This window comes from Ctenopharyngodon idella, chromosome 17 (genome assembly GCF_019924925.1).
Source record: "Ctenopharyngodon idella isolate HZGC_01 chromosome 17, HZGC01, whole genome shotgun sequence".
Lineage (NCBI taxonomy): Eukaryota > Metazoa > Chordata > Actinopteri > Cypriniformes > Xenocyprididae > Ctenopharyngodon > Ctenopharyngodon idella.
The window spans coordinates 2,222,707-2,247,852 of record NC_067236.1 but is presented as its reverse complement, the minus strand read 5'-3'; the positions used below and the strand labels follow the sequence as shown (position 1 = coordinate 2,247,852).

Sequence of the window (25,146 nt, the reverse complement as noted above, 5' to 3'; positions counted from 1 at the left end):
AGTATCTGTGCATTTGGTCTTAAAGTGACAGCAGCCTCACATACCTTCTGTTTCCTGTGTTAATAATGTTATTTAAACAACAAAAGAAAAAGAGAGAATCACTCGCTGCTCTTAATTAAGCAACTTGTGTAGCTTTAACGGGTATCTGTATATATTTTCTTCACACAATTTTCACAAGCACTCTATACTGTTTGTGCAATAACTTTATTTATTTAGTCAGGGCCAGTAAATGTTTTGGCAGGCCAAGTAAATATCTGATCTAAAAAATCCTTAGTGTTGAGCCCTGAGTCAATATTTTTGGCTATTTTTTAGCAGTAAAACTTGTTTATAATAATGATATGATAACAATTTTCTGTTAGTCAAACAGTAGCCTATAAGTGCATTGATTTCAAGAGGCACCACTTAGGCAGTGGTCTCTTGCTACATATTCTCACTGAGGGCTAAACCCCCCTGAAGATGAAATCCTAGAACTGCCCTTGGCAATAACAGATCATATAGCTGTTACAGTGTGAAACATCTGTTTGTCCTTTAGGTATCGAAGTCTAAAGCACTTCAACTACAACGTGTGTCAGACATGTTTTTTCTCGGGAAGGATTACCAAGGACCATCATCTCAGCTACCCCATGGTGGAGTACTGCACCCCTGTGAGCATCTCGATCTCTTCCTGCTTTTATTTCAGAAAAAAAGTATGGTTGTGTTTTCATATGGTTCACTGTGGCCGCAAAAATTAGGGGCGGAAAAAGGGCGGGTGTTGCACCACCCTGTTTTTTTTTTTTTTTAATATTATTACATATTAGAAAAGAACTGTTTTCTATTTGAATAAATTTTAAAATGTAGGCCTTATTTATTTATTTAGGGAACATAGAAAAACAGTAACAAAGAAACTAAAGATCTTTAAATGGAAGCAATAATTAACTTCAGGAGGGGGCAATGCCAAAATAACAAACAAAAGAAGTCAACTAAATAACCTAAACACAAAATAAACATGCAAACAAAAGACACAGAACCTAACTTCCTTTCTAACTCAATATAAACTGGAGAAAAATATATACAAAATAAATGGCACCCTTCCTTAAATTAAGATATAAACCATTAAATAAATAATGAAACACAAGAAAATACAACTTGCCCTGCCTTCAGGGAATAAAAATGGAAAAATCCATTAACAATCAGTGGACCAGAACCTCCCATACAATTATTTCACACACAACTAAAATACCTTACACGGTACACAAAAACATGGGGGAAAATGAGCAAATGTCTGAAACAGGAGAAAGGGACTCTCAGGGACTCTCATGTCATATATATATATATTTTTTATATTTATTTTTTTCTTTCTGTTTTTTCCAAACCTAAACGCACTCCAGACCTGCCACTGTAATTCTTCATGCACAACAGAACATTTCCCTACAGCCTCTCTGTTACAGACAACCTCTGGAGAAGATGTGCGGGACTTCACCAAGGTGCTGAAAAACAAGTTCCGCTCAAAGAAGTACTTCACCAAACACCCTCGGCTCGGCTACCTGCCCGTGCAGACCATCCTAGAGGAAGAGCATTTGGAGACGTGAGTTTTCCTAGTGGAAATATTAAGATATTATTGAGATCTACAGATTTTTATTTGTCTATGTTTCTTGTTTGAACAGTGTATAAGCAATATCATAATTTGACCATAAGATGCCATACTCTGTCTATTGAAGTAATGACTTCCTGTCATCACTCAGCCTCATGGGAAACATGCTTCTGTTTTTCTGAGTTCCTAAATTACTGAAGGTCTATTCATGTGCCATTTTTTGCACAGGAACAAATTAGAGGCCGTTCATTCATGTAATTCCAAAGCTGCCACTTTAACATCAACACACAAATGCTGCTTCCCTCTTGTGGATGTGAATTTAATTACAAAAGCAATCAGGTGTCTGTTTAGTGTGATCGTGGGGGAAATGAAGAGACAGGACATTTATCATGTTCACGGCAGTCTTTAATATTGAAATAAACCAGCTGTTCTCACTGGCTGTTGTAATGTCAGAGCACCGACAATCATACCAGGTTTGAGTTCATTTTCATTATTAGGTGTCCTTTTCCATTTTGCATTTTCATTATTAGGTGTCCTGATTCATTATATGAGAAACTGTGTGGCTGTATTTGGGTGTTTTGTCAAATACAGTCACTTTTGTCTCCATTTCAACATTTTTTCTTTTAAAACTCTAATTAGGGCCCGAGGTGGTGCGAGGACCCTATTGTAATTGCTCAGTCAATTATTCTTCCTCTCCGAAATGAATCGCATTTTTGAGGGCCTAAACATGCTCGAAAACTCATGAAACTTTGCAAAATTATGTCTGATATGGGTTTCAGAATTAGGTGTGGCAAAATGGCTTGATAGCGCCATCTACAAAATTTCAATTAAGCGCCATTCGCGCCATGTTTCACGTACAGATATGAAGTTCGGTAGACAGATGTAACAAAGTTCGATGTTTCGCCTTGTTTTATTTTAAAACATTATTACAAGCTTACTGTTGTGAATCGGGCTAAGGTAAGGAGATAGTTTTGAACACTGGCTGGTTATGTACTTGCTCTAAAATTGATTTTGGATAATTTTTAACCAAAAAAAGTTACGGACTGCAGCTTTAATGTTCCCAGAACATTAGTTCTCATAACATTATTCTAACGTTAATCTAACGTTCCCAGAACGTTAATGTAATGTTAATCTATCGTTCCCAGAACGTTAGTTTTTGGTTCCCAGAACATTATTCTAACGTTAATCTAACGTTTCCAAAACGTTAGTTTTTGGTTTGTATAACGTTATTCTAACATTAATCTAACGTTCCCAGAACGTTAATGTAACGTTAATCTATCGTTCCCAGAACGTTAGTTTTTGGTTCCCAGAACATTATTCTAACGTTAATCTAACGTTTCCAAAACGTTAGTTTTTGGTTTGTATAACGTTATTCTAAAGTTAATCTAACATTCTCATAACGTTATTCTAACGTTAATCTAACGTATGGTTAGTTAGGAAAGTTTTCTTAATATTCCCAGAATGTTATTCTAACGTCATTCTAACGTTAATCTAACGTTCCCAGAATGTTAGTTTTTGGTTTGTATAACGTTAAATTTAATGTTCTTGTAATGTTAATATAACATATTATAACATAGTTTTTGGTTCCCAGAAGGTTATTTTTAGGGCCCGAGCACCGATAGTGTGAGGACCCTGTTGTAATTGCTCAGTCAATTATTCTTCTTCTCCGAAATGAATCGCATTTTTGAGGGCCTAAACATGCTCAAACTCATGAAACTTTGCACACACATCAGAAGTCTTTGCACACACATCAGAAGTCTTTGCACACACATCACCTAATTCTGAAACCCTTATCAGACGTAAATTTTCATCACTTCTTTTCAGAATAAGGTGTGGCAAAATGGCTTGATAGCGCCACCTACAAAATTTCAATTAAGCGCCCTTCACACTACGTTTCACGTACAGGTATAAAATTCGGTAGACATATGTAACAGCTCAATACCTACAAAAAATCCCTGGGTGCAAAATCTGAAAACCCAACAGGAAGTGAGATATTTTGAATTTTCTCTGCAAAATTTTAGCAGTTTTTGCCATTTCCAGACGTTGTACTTTTACAGACTCCTCCTAGAGCTTTAATCAGATCAAGGTCATATTTGGTCAGTCTAATCTTAAGGCCTTAGCGATGTTAGATTGCAAAGATCTTGAGTTTTCACTGAAGGGCGTGTCTGTGGCGGCCTGACAAAGTCGGATGTTTCGCCATGGAGGAAGCTGTTGTACAGTGTCCGATCTGCCCCAAACTTCACGTTTGATAAGAGTCCTGGCCTAGATAAGACATCTCTATGCCAATATTCAGTTAGTCATAGCGCCACCTGCTGACAACAGGAAATGGCATGCTTTGCACAATAATTCACTCCCAGAAACACATTTAAGTATGCCATGAAGTACCGAACATGTTAGAAACACGTTAAATCATTCAACACTTGGCTAAAGTATGCAATTAATGCCACGAAACAGGAAGCTGTTGTAACTCAGGCAAACAATGTCCGATCTGCTCCAAACTTCACGATCAATAATAGTCTTAGCCTGAAGACATCTACATGGCAATATTCAGTAATAGTCAAAGTGCCACCTGTTGGCAGCAGGAAGTGTGGCATGTCGAAATGACTTTGCCATATTTCAACTGCATTTACTCGCTTACATGCATGTCACCCACTATTCACTGTTTTCAAAGGCCACCAGGTGGTGGTGGCCTCGGGTGCGAGGGCCCTTTCATCGCTGCTTGCAGCTTTAATTAAAAGTTGTAATTAACGTTTTTCGTTCATAATTTATTTTTGCTACTTTTTAGGTCATTTTTATTTTTTGCAATAAATTTATTGTCTCAGCTATCCATTTTCCACTATATCCATTCCAGAAAAAACGTTTTCCAGCTTTATTTACAAATTTTGCCTTACAACAAAAAAAGAAAAGAAAAAGGCAACAGTTCTGAAAATTTATCTGAAAAATCTGAAGAACTAAAATAACAGAGTTGGAAAAGTCATTAGTCCTCTGATTTAATTTACAGCTATTAATCATTTGGATATGTCTGTACTAGCTTTGCACACCTAGATTTGGGAATATTTGCCTATTCGTCCTCGCAGAATTGCTCAAGTTCAGTCAAATTCTGTGGTGAGCGGCAATGGACTGCTCTCTTCAAGTCCATCCACAGATTTTCTATAGGATTCAAGTCAGGGCTCTGACTTGGCCACTCAAGGACATTCACCTTCCTACCCTTAAGCCATTGCGTTGTTCTTTGGGCGGTTTGTTTAGGATCATTGTTGTGTTGGAAGATGAATGACCTGCCCATCTTCAGCTGTCTAGCAGAGGGACACAGGTTTTCCTCAAGAATTTTGATGTACTTTGCAGCATTTATTTTCCCTTCAATCCTGACCAGTCGCCCAGTCCCCACTGAAGAGAAACACCCCCACAACATAATGCTGCCACCACCATGCTTCACAGTATGTATGGTGTGTTTTGGGTGGTTTGCTGTGTTTGTTTTTGCCAAATGCCACACTCAGTCTCGTTTACGCTATGCGAAAACACACCTGGAAGAGTCCTTGGCAAAAGGTGCTATGGTCTGACAAGACCAAAATTGACCTTTTTGGACCTAAGTTCAAGCGCTATGTTTGCGAAACAGCTGAAGATGGGCAGGTCATTCACCTTCCAACACGACAATGATCCTAAACATACCGCCAATTTTTCGTGTGATTTATTTTATTTTATTTTTAAAATGACCACTATCCTTCAGTTATGGTGTAATTTCCACCACAATCAACAATTTTGCCAATAATAAAGTTCTTAAAAAAAAATATATGTACTTGTTATGCTTGAGATGAAACATGAGACTTCATGTGTGGAGAAGAAAAAAAAAAATCAATGGAAATATCGCATGTGAGCAGAAAGCAGTAATAATTTTTGTGTTTTTGGTAATATTATTTATGTACAAAAGAATTGTCTAGAAAAGTTTAACATCAATTCTACCACACGATGAATATTGATTTACTTTAATATTTATAAGGACAATACAAAATAATTAAAATTTCTGTAAATGTGCCAGTATTAGCCAACTGGTAGTTCTTTGGGCAGATGTTAAAAGAACCATAAAAAGTTTATTACAGACAAAATTTGAGATGTTTTGCAAATTGTATTAATGAATTTATTCAAACAAAATGTGATTAATTCCTTGTGATGTATATACAGTTTTATTTTTAGAAATTCACAAAAGTTGAAGAAATGCCCATGTGCGATTAATACTCACCAGGTCTTCTTGTTGTCAACTACTGCATGATATTTTCTTACTCTACTGTCTGTATTTTTGCAGCCCAGTTGGATTTCTAAGCATGTGTCCAGAGGAGTATGAGTGAGTATCTACAGCCTCTCCTCTCGTTCTGTCCTCCACCCACCCTTCATCCACTTCAGAACCATTAAATGACCTCAGGGAATTCAAGCAGTGTATTTGCTCTTAGTATGCAGTGGCCACAATTAAAATGTAGAAATGTTGTTGTATTAAAATATGCTCAAAAGCTTTTCTTGGTTTTTTTTTTTTTTTTTTTTTTACCCAAAAAGGTTTGTTTATACTATTTTTCTTTTCAATAAATGCCACTTTTGGTATAATATTTTAACTAATGCAATGGCATTTCATAATGCATGGTGTTTTATGTGTCTGGATTCATGTTGACCCACTGTAGATGCTGAAACAGTGTATTCACACAGCAGGAAAGGTTTTCTTAATTGGCAACACTGAAAAGGTTTCCATACCAGTCTGCATCCGCTAATGAGCAGGCTTTTTAAAATAAAGCATCTTTTTTTTTCATTCTATTACAAGTGTCCGAGGATGGCTTAAAATGTTGTGCTTTAAGCTGAAGTGTTTTGCCTGTTTCCTTAACAAGCTGTTTTGCTAAATTGAATATTTCACTTTGACAACTGCAGAGAAAAAAAACTCTTCAGACATTTTCACATTATTTTACCGTTGGATACCTGCATCACACTGAACTTTCTTTCACACATCTGTCCACTTTCAGGTCGACACAAAGAGATGGAGAATATAGTGCCATCTTACCTGTACCAGAATCTCACTTGTCAACAGGAAAAATGTGAGTCGCACCTGATAGTTTCGCTCATGTGCACAACAGTTTGTCATTCTGTCACTCGCTGTGACACCTAAACTTACAGACTGATGAGTGATCATTTGATTTGACCTCACTGTGAGGTCAATCTGTTTCATCCATCAGGACTAATTCAATACAGGCACATAATGGCAGTATGCTCATGTTTACAGTTTTTTTTCAACTGCTTACACACATTTTTTAAAACTTTGCCTCTTTTTTCCAAAACTTTACACAGAAATCCAAGAATTGCACACACAAAATGCAAAATGCCTCACATCACTTGCAAAATGAAGCACCGCATTCAGAATATCACAAACACATCTCAAAAGCAAACATTTGTCTTATGTTGCAAACACCTTTGCCATAATATTATATTTTTGGATATATCATATACACAGTTATTCAAAACCTAAAGCTCTTCTTTCATGAGCTCCATTTCTGTACAAGATTGAAAGTAATTGGTAGAGAGATGTTGAAAAATTCACGGTAAACATGAAACCAAGATTGAAACCAAACTATTTATTTTTTTACTGTAAGCATTTGTGGTTGTGAATACAGTATTACACAGTAGCCTACAAAATAAAAAAAAAAAGATCAAACATGTGTAGTTGGACAGAAACAATGGTTGTGTTTGAAAAAGGAAATCAAGATACTTCCTGTTAGATTTTTGTGCGTTACATAGAGAATTGTGTAACACTTTTAGTGCTTAATCGCGTTCTGTACACACACAGTTCAGTAAAATACGGGACTGACAACCGCATTCTACAACTGAATTACAGTTTTTTTCAACTGCTTACACATATTTTCAAAACTTTGCCTCTTTTTTTTCAAAACTTTACACACAAATCCAAGAATTGCACACACAAAATGCAAAATGCCTCACATCTCTTGCAAAATGAAGCACTGCATTCAAAATATCACAAACACATCTCAAAAATAAACATTTGTCTTACTTTTCAAACACATTTGCCATAATATTCTATTTTTGGATATATCATATACACACAGTTATTCAAAACCTAAAGCTCTTCTTTCATAAGCTGCTATGTGTATTTCTGTACAAGATTGAAAGTAATTGGCAGAGAGATGTTGAAAAATTCACGGTAAACAGGAAAGCAAGATTGAAACCAAACTATTTTTTATTTATTTTTTTATTTTTTTACTGTAAGCATTTGTGGTTGTGAATACAGTATTGCACAATACGTAAGAAAATATTATAAATCAACCATGTGTAGTTGGACAAAAAAAAAAAAAAAAACTAGCATAATTTTGAAAAAGGTGAATATTCCAAAGGAATGGTGTGTATTTGTGTCCTAGTAGGGGACCAAATGTCTTCACAAGTATAGTAATACCAGTGAATTTTGACTTTGTGGGGACATTTATATACAGAATACACAGTATAAAAATCATTACACCTATGGAATGTCCCCATAGAACATGGAAACCCAACATGTGTGTGTGTATGTGCGTTTGTTGGTGGGCGAGATGGTTGGGTGTATCTAGGCTCCATCTCTCCTCCTGGTTGGGTCCGGCCACAATACTTCATCCACGTCACATGCTATGTTCTCTCTTGCGTATCCAACCTTGGATGGAGGCAGCGTCAGTGTCTCCACATGCCTCCTCCATTGCCTGGAGAAGTGTTACTTTGACATAGGGACGACGATCAAGCACTTTCCAGCACCATATGGAGAAAAATTCTTCAATAGGGTTTAGAAATGATGAATATGGAAGCAAGTAAACAACAGAAAAGTTGTTCAAAGCCTATAACTTGACCTTTGGCCTATTTATAGGCCTATTCTAAAGCCATGATTGGTTGGTGTTAAGTAAAGCAATGAGTGTTTGGACATGTGAGGAGTTAGTGTGAGGCACTGATGAATTAGTGAGGCATTTTGATTGGTTGTGTTTGAAAAAGGAAATCAAGATACTTCCTGTTAGATTTTTGTGTTACATAGAGAATTGTGTGTTGTGTTTTGCAAAAAGTGTTTTATGAAATTGAAAGCCGAGAATTAGTGTATGGTTTTGCAGATTTGGTGTGTGGTTCTGCTGTTTGAGTGTCAGGTTTCAGAAATTGTGTGACAAGTAAAGATTTTGTGTGTAAGCACAAAACAACTAGCTGTTAATGACGTTTAATGTTAATCGGAGATGTCGCGATAAATCACAGGGAAAGCACAAGCCCTGACTCATTCAAGTTGCCAGATCTTGCTAGAAAAATCAGCGAACAAGAATAAGCCGAATAAACCGAAATAAATCGAAATGCTTTATGCTGAAAATAACACCAAAATATCATGATTCATGTCTGCGCACTTTAATAACTCCATAAACCCGTTAGCTTTATGAGATGAGCTTAAACAACAAATCCGAAAACGCTTATAATGAGTGATCATGGCAACACAGAAAGAGTGTGCTCTGTAGGGATGGGCGATACCACTTATTTTGTTTTTGATACGCTACCGATACTTTCAAGGCCAATATCGCTGATATTGATACTGATACGATACCTCTAATATGAATTTATAGATTTTAACATTTATTCAATTATTGAATTACTAAGAGTAAAATGGGTTATGATACCCACTTACCATTATATTTGAAAGGCATTTTAACATTCAATATGCCTTAATTGCAGTTTATTATATATATTTTTGTTTACACATGGTTAAAATGTTCACTTGGTAAACCATGCAAAATCTACAAATAAGCCTACTATATGCCTAGCTGAACTATGGTCACTGTAGTAATGGTTCATTTCCATAAGCTGCCAGTGACAGGCTGTTGCACCCATAAAATGAAACATTTGTATTCTGACAGAACATCAACATGAACTTTTAACGTTCAATTTAAATAAATGTAATTGCACAAACTATGTAGGCTATTTAATTTTGTTTATTGTGAAATAACTAATAATAATAATAATATTTTTCTGTCTTCTGTTAAGCATTGTTCTGGGCTGCGTTTCCCAAAAGCATCAATGGTTTCTTACGATACTAAACGCAGCCCTGTTTGAATGTAGTGTCGGCAGTGAGCGAACGCTCTCTGTGATTGATTGGTTCTGACTTGCAGCATTTGCGTGTTCAGATGAGCAGGAAAACACTTCTACTATAAATTATTTGTACAATTCAATGCATATTGTATGCATTAAATTTATTGTTAAATAAACAAAATAACTGGTAAAAAAACCTACCTTAGTATCGATATTTTAATTTGAGTATCGATGCTTTCAATACTCAACGTCAGTATCGATATATCGATACTTCGTATCGATCTGCCCATCCCTAGTGCTCTGTGTGAAACAGGCTGTACACACATAAACAACACACGACGCCTCTGTCGACTATGTTAGTGTGTTTAATTAAATTGCTGAAAATAACGAGTGTTTTGTCACAGTAATATTACTTTGGTCACAATAATGGATACCAAACACGAGAGACGCCAGAACGTTGCTATGGTTTCCAAGCTGTCAATCATCGCATTGAGTCGTGTTCTGTACACATGTAATGGTAATTTAGGGGATTCACTCCTGCATTTAAATGCGGTTGTCACTCCTGAAACTTAGTGTGTACATGGCCGTTAGGATTTTGTGTGTAAGCAGTTGAAAAAAACTGTAATCATAGTGATCCTGAGAATAATTGCGCAAAATTTGTATAAGCGTTAACATTTTATTTGTTGTCTGTTCCTATGCATGTCACTGATTAGTCACCATACAAGTATTTTTTTCTGCATAAATGTTTAATAAATAAATATGATGTTCTTGAAAACTTAATCTCTACTAAACTTAAACTACAGAAGAATGGGCTAAACCAATTGGCTTTAAAGTCAAATTTAAAAATGTGTGTCAGTTAATAAAAATGATATATTCAGAGGCAGTTAAGTTTTTCTTGGAATCCTTACCCATAAATATGAGAAATAAAAATATTGATGCTTTCCTTTGAGAACACAGATAATTAATTAGACATTATCTGTGATGCAAAATGCAATAATATGCAAAAGAGTATGCTAAATGATCTGTGTCATCTTGGTCATCTAATGGCAGGAGTGAAGACCAAATCCACACTCAGATTCACAAGAGACCAGCTATACGTGCTCATCAGAGCACATCCGACACTGAGATGATGATGAATGAGCTGGAACGTTCTCTGCAGTCTGGAGGCGGACAGGTACCTGTATTGTGTCACCTGATACACGCTGAGGGGCACTGATGTGTTTCTGATGCCTCTGGGGGCCTGATGCCTTATGAATGATAACAAAACATCTTCATATAGCCTACAACTATGTGGCTGCATCCACAATCACATACCTACTATATAGTAGGTGAAAAACGTGAAAAAATAATAGTGTGGTCCAAATTTACAGTATTCATAAAACAAAAAATACTTAATATTTCCAATGAGATTATGAAGTGTGCATCCAGTGGACACTTTATTATCCCGTGAGGCCACAGGATTTTTGAATAACTGATATGGACACTGGTAGATCACATGACAAGTACCCGAAAAGTACCATGAAAAGTACTCGGATGATCTACTATTTTCGGTGAGATTCTGAAGTTCACATTTGATGGACACTTTACTATCCCATTAGGCCATGGGAGAGGATTTATGAATGACAGTGAAGTGACGGAACTGACGCAGTAGGTCACATGATAATGATAACATGGAGGATGTAGTATGTCTGAATTTCATTCATACTACACATCTTCATACTATATAGAACAGGAGTATTCAATTAAAGTTCCAAGAGGTCCAGGTTTAAAACAATACATTTTTGAAATAGTTATATATATTTCCAGGTCAGCAGTAGTTCTTTGTAAAATAAAATAAAATAAAATAAATAACAGTCAAAATAGTCATCAAAGATGAGGATATTGGGTCCAGAAAGCCAAAAAAAAAAAAAAAAATTAAAAATTTGTCAGTTGAGCCCAATTGGATATGAATATTAAATGGTAAGATCCGATGTTTTATCAGGCTGTTATTATTTTTTACATTTAAATACTTATGGCAGAAGGTGACTGTTAAAAGATACTGTAAAGATAAAGGATTTTCCTCTTGACTAGACCATTTTTATATTTTGCTTAAAACACGTATATACTAAAAAGAAAAAAGAAAAACAATGTAGATCATCAAAAATGCTCTCATTATGAGCAGAAAATAAAGTTAACTAGTAATTTTAAAAAAGTTTTAATTCCTTGTCCTCTACAAATAATTTACCCAATTATAACATTGTTAAAATGAAATGCTCTTAACATGCTGATTAAATATGCCTATGCTAAATGTAGATAAAAATATTTGGTTTGAATGCCGATAGGCCGATATTAAACATTATACTATTTTGGTTTAAAAAAGTGTTCAAACTTAAGTTTTAATTTAGTATCTACCCTCTTTCCTTTAGGTCTGAGGATGTTTTTCGTGACTACACATGAGACTCGGCCTTCAATCAGATGAGATAGTGGAGGCCTGGGATCTGAAGTTTGAGTTCTTTGCATACGATTTCATCTCACACCACACGCCAAGATGACTGATGCAGTTTTAGTGTGACAGGACTTTCATCGTCACTGTCTTCTGCTTCTCAAAATGATAAGATCTGTAGGCGACCGCAGTGCAGATGTGTTTGTTAATCCATGAGCTGTTCGTTAGAGGATGACTGTACAGATCAGACCCCACGCGACTTCCTCCCACAGAGACTGCTGTCATGCTTTAATGCCACTGATAAAAATTTACACAAACATGACAGTCAGTTCTGAGCAATGCAAAGTCTGCTTTAATGTGTACTGTGGAAGGATTCTGATGTAGCGCTGCAAAGGTTTTGCTAGCATTCATTTTGTTTTATTTTTATTTTTTTGTTGTTTTTTTGTGATTTTCTTTCTTTCTGTGTTTGATTTTGCACTGTTTTTCCATCTATGGCAAAATCAACTAGAATTTGAAAAATAACCACACAAGTGGTGTCTCTTCCAATTTTGTGATATTGGATAATGTAATAGATGTTTCCCATCTTTGTTCCATAAAATGATGACTGAAACAATATAATGTTATACATTTGTTTACTTACATATGATGCTATATTTCTATGCATCTTGTGGTGTCGCAACAAATCTTTACAATTATATTGAAAATGCACTTGTTTGCTATTGGTCCTGCTGTGAAAAGCTTTTGCCACCATTAAACTTAATTGGATTTGACTGGAAAATTTGCATTGTAATAAATATATTTGTCTCAGATGTTCCTGCTGTATTTTCAATCAAATTTTAATCATTTATAATCACATTTAGGCCTCATTTAATTAAAAGATTACTCATAAACAGTCTCAAACTCAACTGAATATCAATAGTACGTGATTAATTAGTGATGTTTTGAACTGGAGGATTTTGATATCTCCTTTTGTTTGATTATTGTCAGTGATTTTTTCCTGTTTTTATGCAGACTGCCAGTTACAACGCAGTTTCTAAAACCAGGATGCTATTAAGGCTGCTCAGACACAAAGTTAACGTTTAATGTTCTATTATGTTTTAGGAGACAATGGAAACTTTTTAATGCCTGTTTAATGGGCTAATGGTTCAAGGAACTCTCATCATGATTCATTATGTAATTGGTAATTACTGTATTACATAACTGGCAAATTATAATGCAAAGCAGATGTTGCTAACAAAAAAGATCACTACTTTAAGGATTAAACAGCTTTAAAAGCTTAAACACTGGAGTTTTGTCAAATAGGGCATATATTAATACTTTCTCTAAAGATGGACTTTAAAGGAACGCGCATCATTTATTGAAGAACATTGTTGCTTCCAAAATGTTACATGCTTCTTTGTTTAGCTAAACAGAAACCTGATGACCGGTTGTGGTATGACCTGTCGGTCAAACCCCTCATGAGATTTTTGCTGTAACAGCCAATTTCCATTCGGTTACTGAAGCAGATGAGCCCCCTCGCCCTTGGATACAGTCAGGACATTTATCAATGTTTTTTTTTCTCCACCAGCTGTGTATGTTTCTGTGCTGAGGCGAAATTATACTGAAATAGTCTGAAAAGGAGACGTAAAGTATTTTATAGAGATATATTGTCTCGTGAATGGTGATATATAGGCTATTCAGAAGCAACTTTAATGAACATTAAGTATTGTCTTAGGAAGCGAGTTCATTATTTCATTAGCAAATTGGGAATTTCTCTCAAGAAACGTGCAGTGAAAAAGAACGGCGGTTTTTGATTCTCAATTGCAGCAGCACCACCTAGTGGTGAAACACTTTAAAAACAAAACAATTAAGAGAGATTTTATTACAATTTATAATCTGTAAAATCAGAGCCACATAATGCACTTAAGTGATATATGTGGACCCATTACTTATTAGATTACTTTTAATATTTCAATGGTTAAAAAAAATGCAAAGTAATTAGTAAAGAAAAGGATTATCTAACCATTACATGATCGATGTCAAACTGGAAAAATTCATTTCTCTGCCAGCTTTGCTTAATGACTTTATTTTAAATCTTTGACACTTGGTTGGCTGCATATCTGAAGCTTAATAAATACACACTGGCAACCTGGATTTCTTCACACTTTATTAAATAATATTTAAAAAATGCAAATGATGATACAAATGAAACAACTCTAAGTTAACCAAGACAGACAAAGTTTTTAACTATTTACAATAGAAAATGGGGGGGTTGAGACATGCATGAAGTCCTATGAAACCACAAAGATCACAAATATGAAAACTGTATTACAAAAGTGACATGGTTTGGAGATGAGAGCGAACTGACTGTACACTAACTTTCAAAATAAAAATACAATGAAAACCACATAAATGTAAATAAACCAACCAAATCTTATGCACAACTCTTCTTTAAATACCTGAGTCCCCTCATACAATAATATATGTCTGGAAAACCTTGAGTAAATATATTTAAATAAATGCAAACAATTCTTTAAAAAACAAAAAATGGCTCCCCACTGTTTACGCAATTTATGAATGCATTTTGTTCCTTTGGGGAAAAAATAATTTTAGAAAAAACAACAACAACATGGTGCACATCAACTGATGTCAAATCTGATAATGTCTTTAAAAATAAGCATTTTATGACTCTTCAGTTTTTCAAAGATGCTTGAAGTAGATTATTCAGAAACTCCTATTTTCATCACTCAACACAAATATAAGGACCGTCATACTCATGATTTGTAGAAAGCACATGGAGTAAAACATCACACAGCTAATTCCTTACAAAAAATCTCAGCTTAACCTAAAAACAAGGTTGAGATAATTGCTTTCTCTCCAGATGAAAATATTGCAACATTTCAGAATGTTAACAAACTAAAACATTGTAACGGCACACCTGAAAAGATACAGTAAACTGAACTGTAAACTGTCTTGACTTTGTTAACAAATAAAAGTGGAAGAATCACAAGCTAAAATCAAGTTTCTCACAGATAAACTGTCTATAATGGCATATGCTTCATGTTAAACCCCTGAGACACAAAAAAGTACATCTGCACATGCACTGTGTGCAATCAAAGAATCCTGACAGGCTACAACTGCAGTCTTGTACCTGTCCTGCAGGTTTTGTGCAGCGACTCACAATCAGGAAGATTGTAAAATGTAATTTGTCAGTCAGCACATGCCATCAACATAGATCAAGCACATTTACATATGTTTGTTTACTTTTCAAAAGACACAGAGGATGACCACTGGAAGTGTCATGTGTGACGGTATCAAAAACTCAATACCTTCAGTGCTTCTCAGAGAAATTATTGTAATGTATTAGTTCTGCCTGACTGATTAAAAGGAAAAATGTCTAAGACTGTCTTTATAGACTCTTAAATCTATGAGAGAGAAATCAGGAGATTAAAGATTAAAGTTCTCAAATGGTGGTTTGCAGATCTGTTCTGTGACAGAAGGGGGAAAATGCTTATAATCAAATGCAACTAACCATATAGTCAAGCATAGGTAGGATAGTGAAAAAAAATAAAGGGAGAACACTTCCCGTATCTTATGCTTGATATCCAATCAAACTGTATTTTGGAGCAAATTTATCTGTCAAATTAAATGCCAAAATGGACTGTTTGCTTGAAATTCAAGGCAACAGTAAATATGGGTTATGCCTGATATTGTGTACAGTCACCATTTCATGTACAATGTAAATCTGGGTCCAAAATAAAACCAGTTGAGAATCACTGATCTACATGATAGAAACACATGCATCTTGTATTCTTGCTTTACAAAAATGCACACAATGGTTTTCCATTTGGTCATCACCATTCAACAATTCAGTGTTTCTGGTTTGCAGCTACATATCTCAACAAAAGCAATGAATTTGTAAAAAAGAAAGAAAAAAAAGACAGCACAACCATCATCAATACAACAGGTAGATATTGTTAAAAAATTCATCACTTCCAAAAGTGGTTTATTAAGTTGAGGCTCGTTTTAATGATTATGTTGCTGTTCACCAAAACACATAAGGCATGTTGTATTATAAAATGAATTCCTCTTCTGCATTCTGCATCTTCTACAGTCTATATCACCGGTTTAAGCACTGAACGTAGAGAGCGTCCCTCTTTAGTAAGTTCTCTTGTGAAACTCATGCACGGGAGTGGGACTGCTTCTTCCCTCCGTGATATCGTGTTAAACTTGCACGTCTTGAGGTGGTCGGCCATGCTGGAAATGTTGGCAAACTTCCACTCGTTCACAGTGTCAAACGCAGTACTGAACCGCCACACCTAAAACCAAACAACTTAGCGTTAACAACTTAGATAGTAAAAAAAGATTTTTATGCTTGGTGTTTTAAGAAATAATGACAAGGTGAATACTCTCTGATTACCTTGTCTTGTATCTGCCAGGATGAGGATCCATCAGCTCGCTTTATCTTCCCCCAGAGCAGGACCACCATGCCACGGGATTTAAGAAGACTGGCACACACGTTCCTCATACTGCAAGACACTCTGGAGAGTTGGCACAGGCTAAAGCCGTCCAGGAAGCTCGCAATGTGCTGGAGTAACTCAAAGGGCAGGTCACTAAGGTGGTCACAGTGGGACCTAAACTGACAGGTGTCAGTTCTGGATAGAGGCTCATCAGGACAAGCTACTAACCCAGGTTGCACTCCAAATGAGCCCAGGTGTCGGTCATGGATTATTCTGAAACCCTGTACCGAAGGGCAGAACCTTCTTTGCGAGTAGGTGCATCCATAATATGCCAACGGGCACCTTTGCTCCATCCAACCATTAAGGCCAGCATGGATGTCCCCATGGACATTCTTAAAGTGGGAGGAAAATTCATCCCTGCGAAACAGCTGTCCGCACACAAAGGTGAACATTGAGCGCTGTTTGGTCTGATAGCGAGCCACACACTCCAGAACAAGGTCTAATCTGAGGGTGTGGAATGGACTGGGGTTGGAGAGTTGTGGACTGGCGTGGTCGCAGGCAGATGCTGAGGCAATGTCCCCTACCATGGTGCTGGTAGCCAGTATGGCAGAAGGGAAGGAGAAGGTCTGTGTGCCAAAGTCAATGCGATACCTGTCTACAAAGCGGCTGTCCGAGATGCCCCTACCTCCGGGTGAGTCCCCCAAACAAAAGAGCAAGGCAGCAGTGATGAGGTCAATGCCGTGGAGACCCATTGGATCATCTGCCACGTCAAGGTCCGACGTGTCCACCGCCTTGTCCTCCATCTTGACTTTGAATAAATAGGGGTTGGATAATAGAGACCTTCGACCGTTGATTGTAAACAAATTCATGCCCCTGAGTACCTGGAGATTCTCCAACTTGCGCTCCAGCCATCGATCCTCAATTCTAAAAGGCAAATGGTGCAGAACATTGTTGTGCATCAGGTTAGGCAGAGGGATAGGCAAAGGAAGAGGTAGTTGGGGCAAGTGGGCCATTTCTGGATCCTCTACTAAAACAGGTATGGAATGATCTGGTAAAACCTGCCTAACATTTGAAGAACCATTGATCCTTTCAAGACTGACCTGGTTGTCAACATCCCCTTCATCATGAAGTTCATTGAGTTCTATCCCACCATTCACCTCGCATTCTTCTTCAGAAGATTCACCGCATCCACTGGTCTCCAACCAATCATCTCCTTCGTCTTCGGGGTCTACTGGAAAAGGACAGTCAGCACCACCTACTGCTCCCAGATCGGAATCTGAATCAGTGTCACTTTCTTTCGTTGCATCATTCCTAAAGTCTCCATCGCCGTTCCTGACACCCTTGCAAGCTCCTATCTGTTCCTCACCATTGGGATTGTTCACAATCAAGTCAATATTCTTTGCACTACGGAGAATGTCCAAAGTGGCAGCAAAGCTTCTACTGTCTTCCACTGAAGCTGTGTAAGGTCCATCATACGGTTCCTCATCCATTTCAGTCAATTCATTTTCAGGGTCCTGGGGACTGGAATTGTCCTGATTTTGCTCTTCCAGAGCTTTTGTCACGGTGGTCACCACTTTAAGTGACTCCAGCAACATTCGCTGATCCTGGAGGGCCAAAGCTACGTCAAGCTGCTCCACATCAAAAACCTCCTTACTCAAGTTCTCATAGGACTTGTGATCTGTGTAACTCACTGGCCATCGATTCCATTCCATAGTGCAACACACAACACTGGCTGGGCATGTTTCAAGGTGCTGTGCCATTTTGACCCTGGCAAGGGTAAATGGACATCCGAATCCACAGTTCAGACACGGGACTCTTTCATACGGACACAGTAAGCGGTGTTCATTCAGTTTGCATGAGTGGAAAACCGCCCCACACACAAGAGGGCAACCCATGAGGTCACAGGAAATGCTGGCCTCCGGTCTTGTCATACATCGGCGGTTGACACATTTCAGGCAATGGATATGAAGCTCCTCCATTGAAATTATTAGTGAGTCGACTTAACTCAGAGAGGCTATGGCAAACACTGTGGAAGAAAAGAAAACAGACTGTTAGACCTGATCTTATTTTGGATACACATGTGGGGTGTCTTTGTATACAACATCACATGGCTTAACATCTATGCATGCCATTCATGTGGAAAGTCCCACTGTCTCTTAAAAGGGATAAGTGTAAATCAGAAACAGTTGCCCTCTAGCAGTGTGTTTACTAAACCATCGCACTGCCATTTCACAACTCTCCTTATGTTGCACGGTCACGCCGGTTCTTCGAGGACTGAGAAGGAACATGACCCCTTGTTTCTGAACGGCATGTTACAGGAATCAGACATGGCTTCCAAAAGAAACTTCCATAAAAATCTTGCTATGTCATTTAAGAAGCTTCTCTCTCTCCAACATGACAAGGCTTGGCTGGACACAAGCAGTTAGACTCAGCCGGCATGACCTAAATGCTAACTGTCTGAGTCAGTTGGGGTAAGTGGGGGGGGAATCCTGTCATACTGTGGTGTAAGCTTTGAACTATCGAGCTGACTTTCAACATAGTCTTCGTAATACCAGCTGGGCATAAACATTGTGAAACGTTTGTGTACAATGCCGGCGTGTTGTCCTGCCACATGTCTTGTGATGGCTGCTTTTGAAACAGCAAAACACATCTGAGGATGTTTTTTTGAACACTAGGTGTTTGGTATCTAGTGCTCATGTGCAATATAACAGTTGCACAAGCAATCGCTCTTAAGTACTTGCAACAAACAGCATGCAACAGCATGTCAAAATGATCCCAAACATGACATGACTTGAGGATTTCAGTATCAAAGATGTGCATACAGAAGTAGGCTACATTTTTGTGCAAGAACCTATGGATTCATTCAAACTTGCACTACTGACAGTTATTAGACATTTGTGTTTATTAGTAGACATATGTTGTTTACAAAAGCTATCACAATTAAATCTGATAGTCTGCAGATGTATACTGATGCATGTCAGAAACAGAGGCTCATTTGGTTGCATTTTATTTTGTGCTGGAACAGAAAGCAGATGATATACCTATTCCTGTAAAGCACAAAATAAATTAAATCCAGTTGAAATTGTAATAGGTTCATTTTAAACATGTTGCTAATAATAAACAAAAATGGATAAGTAATTGTCAAGTAGAGCGCACATAGAAATGATTAATATAATAATTTTCCAATGACAGGTAATGTGAAAATTCACGAGCTACACACATAAACTCCAGAAGTTTTCCAAAAAAGACTTATGCTTATGCTATATTAACCACCTTACTGCATGAAATTAAAGAAAATATGACAGAAATGTATAACTCTTACATAATAATAATATAAAATAATAATAATAATAATTATAATACATTTTATTCTTAATATAAAATTCAGATGGGATGCATTCCATGAAACGAGATGGAGAACCTTATCACAACCAAAGTGGAGAAAGGAGAAATAAATAAATTATATATATATATATATATATATATTTAAATAGAAATATTTTTATGTTATTACTTAAAATATTTAGAATTGTATTACTCATTCCATTCTACCCTGTTTTTTTTTTTTTTTTTTTTTTTTTTTTTGCTTAAGGTGTAGGCTATGTGATGTATTGAACTTATACTGTAACTGACATGGAAAAACAGATCATTAAATAGTTAAATCTCATTATTTTTATGAAAAACTACTCATTTGCCAAAAAGTGATAACTGATGACAGCTGAGATAATCATCAAGGGTCTAAAACCTATGACATGATAATGAATATGATATGATACAAAACACGAAATGTTTCCCAAATATGACACGATGCCAAACATGTTTACAAATGCACTATGACTAAACTAAATCCAGTCAAACTCCTGATGAAACCTGATGCAGCTTTTGTTGTTGTTCCTAAAACTTAAGTATAACGACTGACAATATGAACCTGACATTACCATGATCACCTATAGATCAATAATCAACGATTTAACGCAAATTAACCATCCTCATACATCTTCGTGTTTATAGTATGACAGGTCAATGTTTTCATTCGTTTAACTGACAAACACAAAGCCTTTTAGCATTAGCTGGTTAGCTGCGAACTGCAGGATAAAATAATAAACGACACACATACGCAATTAATAAAAGTCCTACACTGACAAACATAGATCATGTTAAAAAGAGGAAATACGTATTTTGCTATTTCAACAACGACCGGGTCTATTTGGTTTGAGCCGGTAAGGAAACTAATCAAAGTAAACAGACATGAAAGTGTCTTACCGTCTAATCTGTGACGAGTCTTCAGTAGTTTGATTGTGGACAATGACGTGTTTAATTAATTATTAATATTTCATCGAGTTAAATGACAGAGATAATGTTTTCACTGCTGTCTGTCGGTGTTTCTGTTGAAATCTGTTGTCTCACTGTACTTAAGTGAACTGAGGCCCTAGATGGGCGGAGACTAAACATACATATCCACACAAAAAGTGCCATGGAAATACCATGCTGTTTAGATACTACCATAGTTTTCAATATTTTGGAGTACCATGTAAATGGCATTATATGGTATAAGCACCCCAGTACCATATGATACCATTAACTGTACCAATACGTCCTTCTATTGTTTTTTGTTTTACAATTCAGTCCCTTAACACACAGATTTCTATGTTATCCCAGACACAATGGTTTTCATACTTATTTGAAATAATTATTAATGTGTACTTTACCCTAGCCCTAACCCTCACAAGACACCTGTGGATATCAGTAGGTTTATGACAAAATATGATTTGGCTGATTTTTAGTGAGGATCACTTCAAATGTCCTCAGAAGTTGTTTTCAACATGTCTCAGTACATTTGGAAATTAACACCTAATACTTCATTTATCAAGCATTATTATTGTTATATGTTGGGGAGAGATTTTAAAACCTGTCCTAGTCATTCATTCATGCAACAATGGCAATACAATAGATTGCATAACAAATACAATAGATTGCTTAATTAAAACCATTAGATTGATCTACCTAATGAACTAATTTATTACCAATATTAATGAAAACCATGCTTGTTTAAAACCTAATAATTATTATATAAATATTAACAAACTTTTGGTTTCTAAGCAAGAACTAAAGTCAAAGAATACTTCATGTTGTACAGTGACCCTCAGTACTTCACTTATGTCACACTTAAAATTGCAAAAATGTCATTGCATTAGATAACTAAATATCAAACTAACTGCATCCGAAATCGCAAACTTCCCTATATACTATATAGTAGCCAAAAAACAGTATGTGACAAAAGAAGTATGTCCGAATTCACAGTACTCATAAAAGATGTAGGCAAAAAGTGCCCGGATGACCTGCTACTTCCGGTGAGATTCTGAAGTGTGTACGATGGACACTTTGCTGCCATTTCCGTTGCCTCATGGGATAGTAAAGCGATGCAACTGACGCTGGAAGGTCACATGATAATGACAGCATGGCGAATGTAGTACGTCCGGATTTGGATTACATCAAAGACTATAGAATAACACTTAAAGGGACTTTTATTACATTCATACTACACACACTCATATGATAAGTAAGCTGTTAGAAATTCAAAAAGCATTTTGTTTATTTATTTCACAATAAAAGACAAAAAGAACAACTACCATAAAATGCACTACAGGTTAGCAGACAACACTTCCAAATTGAACATATTTCATACAACACTGTGTGTACATGAGATCCCAGGTTAGCTAGCCACCTCTGAGATATGGTGGATGTTGGAGAGGGTGAGTTGGGCCTCTTGGGTTGGATACGAGTTTCTGCTCTGCAGCCAGAGTTTCCCAAAAACTCCTGTGATGACAATCAGGATGAACAGCAGACCACCCAAAACAAACGTTTCAACAGAGGGCATATTTGAACCTGGAAGAGATGTTCAAATAGACATTAAAAATACGTCTGAGCACATTGATAAGTATGGTAAGAGTTTATAAGACTTACTCAGACTAGTATTCTTCATGTTGGCTTTGAGCCTTTCGATTGGTCCATATGAGACCGTGTGAGACGATGCAACATCCCTGCGTGTCCGTACTGATAAATCTTCAGCAGAGCAGTTCTGTGGTCCAAGGGTTTAAAGTTACTAAGATGCAAACAATGTTTCTCAACTTCTACATTTCTAAAGGCAAAGTTCACCAAAACAAGAAAATTGCCATTATTTTTTCACCCTCATGTTGCATGTGCATGTTTTTTTCCCCCTATGGAATATAAAAGGAGATGTTTAGGTTGGCGATTCAATTTGGCAAGGCCTGAAAAGAATCCAAAGTTCAGGATTTCAGACTTTAGAAGATTTGGCATATGTACACAAGTCATGTGGACTTCTTTTATGGTACTTTATAGTACTTTAAAGGTGGTTTTGTGCATTTTATTGACCTTGACAGATAATCATAATGCCGCTGAATAACTTTGATGGGTGTTGGATAAGCATTAGGTTCTTTACTGTTCAGGTCAGTAAGATTAATAAATCTATTTCACAAGGATGCATTAAATTAATCAAAAGTGACAGTAAAGAACATTGTTACAAAAAAAAAAAAAAAAACAATTTCAGATAAACTTTTTTTCTTTTGAACTTTCTATTTATCAAAGAATCCTGAAAATAATGTCTCAGTTTCCACAAAAATATTAAGCATCACAACCATTAACAAAAGTGATGATAATAATAAGAAAAGTTTTTCAAATCAGCAAATTAGAATGATTTCTGAAGGATCATGTGACACTGAAGACTGAAGCAATGATGTTGAAAATTCAGCTTTGCAATCACAGGAATAAATTACATTTTTAAAAAAATATTGCAATAGAAAACAGTGATTTTAAATTGTAATAATATTTCAAAATATTACAGTTTTTACTGTATTTTTAATGAAATTAATGCTGCCTTGATAAGCACAAGAGAGACGTCTTTCAAAAACATTAAAAAATTGACCACAAAACATGTGAATCATCTTGTCAGTGAGGACTTACAGGCTGGCACACTCCTCCTGTGTTATGACAGATCTGGACATTGCAGTGCATGAAAACTGTGTAGGAGCTGCCAACAAACTTGAACATTTGTATCCTGAACAGAGCTTCTGGTCCTTGACCATTCTTCATGATGGCTAACGTCTGGTCCTTCCATAACAGTGGACAGCTGATGTGAAGAGAAATGTTGGCAATATGATATTTGTACTCAAGAAATGATATTTAAATTGGACATGTTTTCTCTATTGTTCCCATAAATTACATGCTTCATAGATTTTTCCTGGTGGAGAGTCTCTCTGGGTAGTCAAGGATAAGCACAGCTGTTAAACTGAAATGCATACGGCCGGGCGCAGACTGTCGTCACATGACATACTTTGTTTAGTCATCCGCTCCTTTAGCAACGGTTTCAACAGCGTGTCTCAACGTCCTTTCACACCACTGGTGATAATTATGACTGAATGAAGCACTTAAAACACAAGCAAAGGAGTAATGAAGCTGTGAAGGAGGGCATTTTACACAATAGAAGGGAGTTAATAAACAAAATTTGTTTTTAAATCACTAAAATTTAATGCCTGATTCACAAAAGCTCATGTCAAACATATTAAAAATTCATGGCTGCATTAAAAATGTTGATGGAATTGATTATGCCACAGACCTGTCCCTAATAAAGGTGTACTGAATTTTGCTGTAAGTTTCGTTGGTTGGTGTGGCCCAACATCTCTCCACTCTCAGAAAAAGAGTCGCTGGAATCTGCAAGACAAAAGTCCAGAAAATCTTCATTAGCACATTTAAAGATGTTTAGAATTCTTATTTGAAAATAATTAAGGGAATTCTGTTTGCCATGTTTAATTTGTGATTCAAAGTAGTAATGATGGATGGATGGATGTTTTAACCCAAACAACATGACTAATGAAACAAAGCTCTGTTTATCTGAAAACAAACAGCTACATATACTTCCCAGCTGCAGCATAAAGAAATGCACCGCAGCTTTCATGAAAGCCCTTGATAGCTTGTAGTTTGTAATATCACCTATTCTGTTCGACACACACCATGTAAACTTTGACATAGATGTTGTCCTCAAGTGTGAGAGAAGGAACAGTGGTCCATTTATCCTGAAACTCTTCATCTTTATAGAGCAGCATAGAAACCAAGAAATTTCCATCCTCCGTGTTTAGAGTGATTGTCCTGTGGGGCAGAGAATGTGAAAAAAGGCTCATTGAACAGGCTGAAAGGTTCGCTTAATGAATATTGAAGGAAACACTTGAGTTAGACCCCAGGGCAGTCTTTTGTTCGCATTAGCTTCCTTTATTGTGTTTACATACAAACAAACAATTAGTGAGGGGCTCAGCCTTTTTTAAGCTTGGATAATTAAAGCCACTACTACATATAGAGTGCTGGAGTCCCAGACAGACTGAGCTTTGAAACAAATGTTGCAGACTTAATTAACTGGTGATGTCATGACTATAAGAAGCTCACCGGACATCCACTCTGATCAGATTTTCCCCGTTTTGCTGCTGGACTGTGTAGTTTATGGGGTATCGGCATGCAAATGTGATGTTGATGTAGCTTCTGGTGATGACATCTGTTTCGTTGTTACGGATCGTGTTGGTGAACATGATGTGAGTATCATTCGATGCCTGGGAGAATTAAAACAGAAATAAAAAAATGCTTTT

General features: G+C 36.5%; 2 protein-coding genes and 1 long non-coding RNA gene across 6 annotated transcripts in view; 1 reads left to right on the top strand and 2 right to left on the bottom strand.

Annotated features, from left to right (window-relative positions):
• LOC127499080 (utrophin-like) overlaps positions 1–12,834 on the top strand; it is a 39,588-nt gene extending 26,754 nt beyond the window's left edge. Inside the window, exons 14-19 of one of the 3 annotated variants that reach the window (XM_051869190.1) lie at positions 533–644; positions 1,428–1,564; positions 5,868–5,906; positions 6,568–6,639; positions 10,685–10,808; positions 12,040–12,834. In XM_051869190.1, coding sequence (XP_051725150.1) covers positions 533–644; positions 1,428–1,564; positions 5,868–5,906; positions 6,568–6,639; positions 10,685–10,808; positions 12,040–12,045 — 490 coding nt within the window. In that variant the 3' untranslated portion in view covers positions 12,046–12,834. Of the gene's footprint in view, positions 1–532; positions 645–1,427; positions 1,569–5,867; positions 5,907–6,567; positions 6,640–10,684; positions 10,809–12,039 lie in introns of those variants that run through there. The other 2 variants (XR_007926038.1, XM_051869191.1) reach the window with 2 other exon arrangements.
• A 1,354-nt stretch (positions 12,835–14,188) lies between these two features.
• Positions 14,189–20,947, bottom strand: fbxo30a (F-box protein 30a). 2 transcript variants are annotated; one of them, XM_051868511.1, is made up of 3 exons: positions 20,759–20,947; positions 16,456–18,521; positions 14,189–16,354 (listed from the first exon to the last, which is right to left on the bottom strand). In XM_051868511.1, the coding sequence occupies exons 2-3, from the start codon at positions 18,472–18,474 to the stop codon at positions 16,151–16,153; spliced, it is 2,223 nt and encodes a 740-aa protein (XP_051724471.1). In that variant the 5' UTR covers positions 18,475–18,521; positions 20,759–20,947; the 3' UTR covers positions 14,189–16,150. The 2 variants fall into 2 exon arrangements, with proteins under 2 accessions (XP_051724471.1, XP_051724472.1); XM_051868512.1 differs by lacking the exon at positions 14,189–16,354 and having other exon boundaries at positions 17,213–17,419; positions 17,596–18,521.
• A 1,055-nt stretch (positions 20,948–22,002) lies between these two features.
• Positions 22,003–24,113, bottom strand: LOC127498776 (uncharacterized). Its single transcript, XR_007925976.1, has 3 exons — positions 23,477–24,113; positions 22,460–22,574; positions 22,003–22,381 (listed from the first exon to the last, which is right to left on the bottom strand). It is a non-coding gene; the product is annotated as an uncharacterized LOC127498776 (long non-coding RNA).
• Positions 24,114–25,146: the final 1,033 nt, after the last annotated feature.

Excerpts from the sequence above, each read along its gene's own strand:
- fbxo30a (XM_051868511.1), bottom strand. The coding sequence starts at position 18,474 with ATGGAGGAGCTTCATATCCATTGCCTGAAATGTGTCAACCGCCGATGT. Across the intron at positions 16,355-16,455 it reads CCTGGCAGATACAAGACAAG|GTGTGGCGGTTCAGTACTGC; the intron begins GTAATCAGAGAG and ends GTTTGGTTTTAG.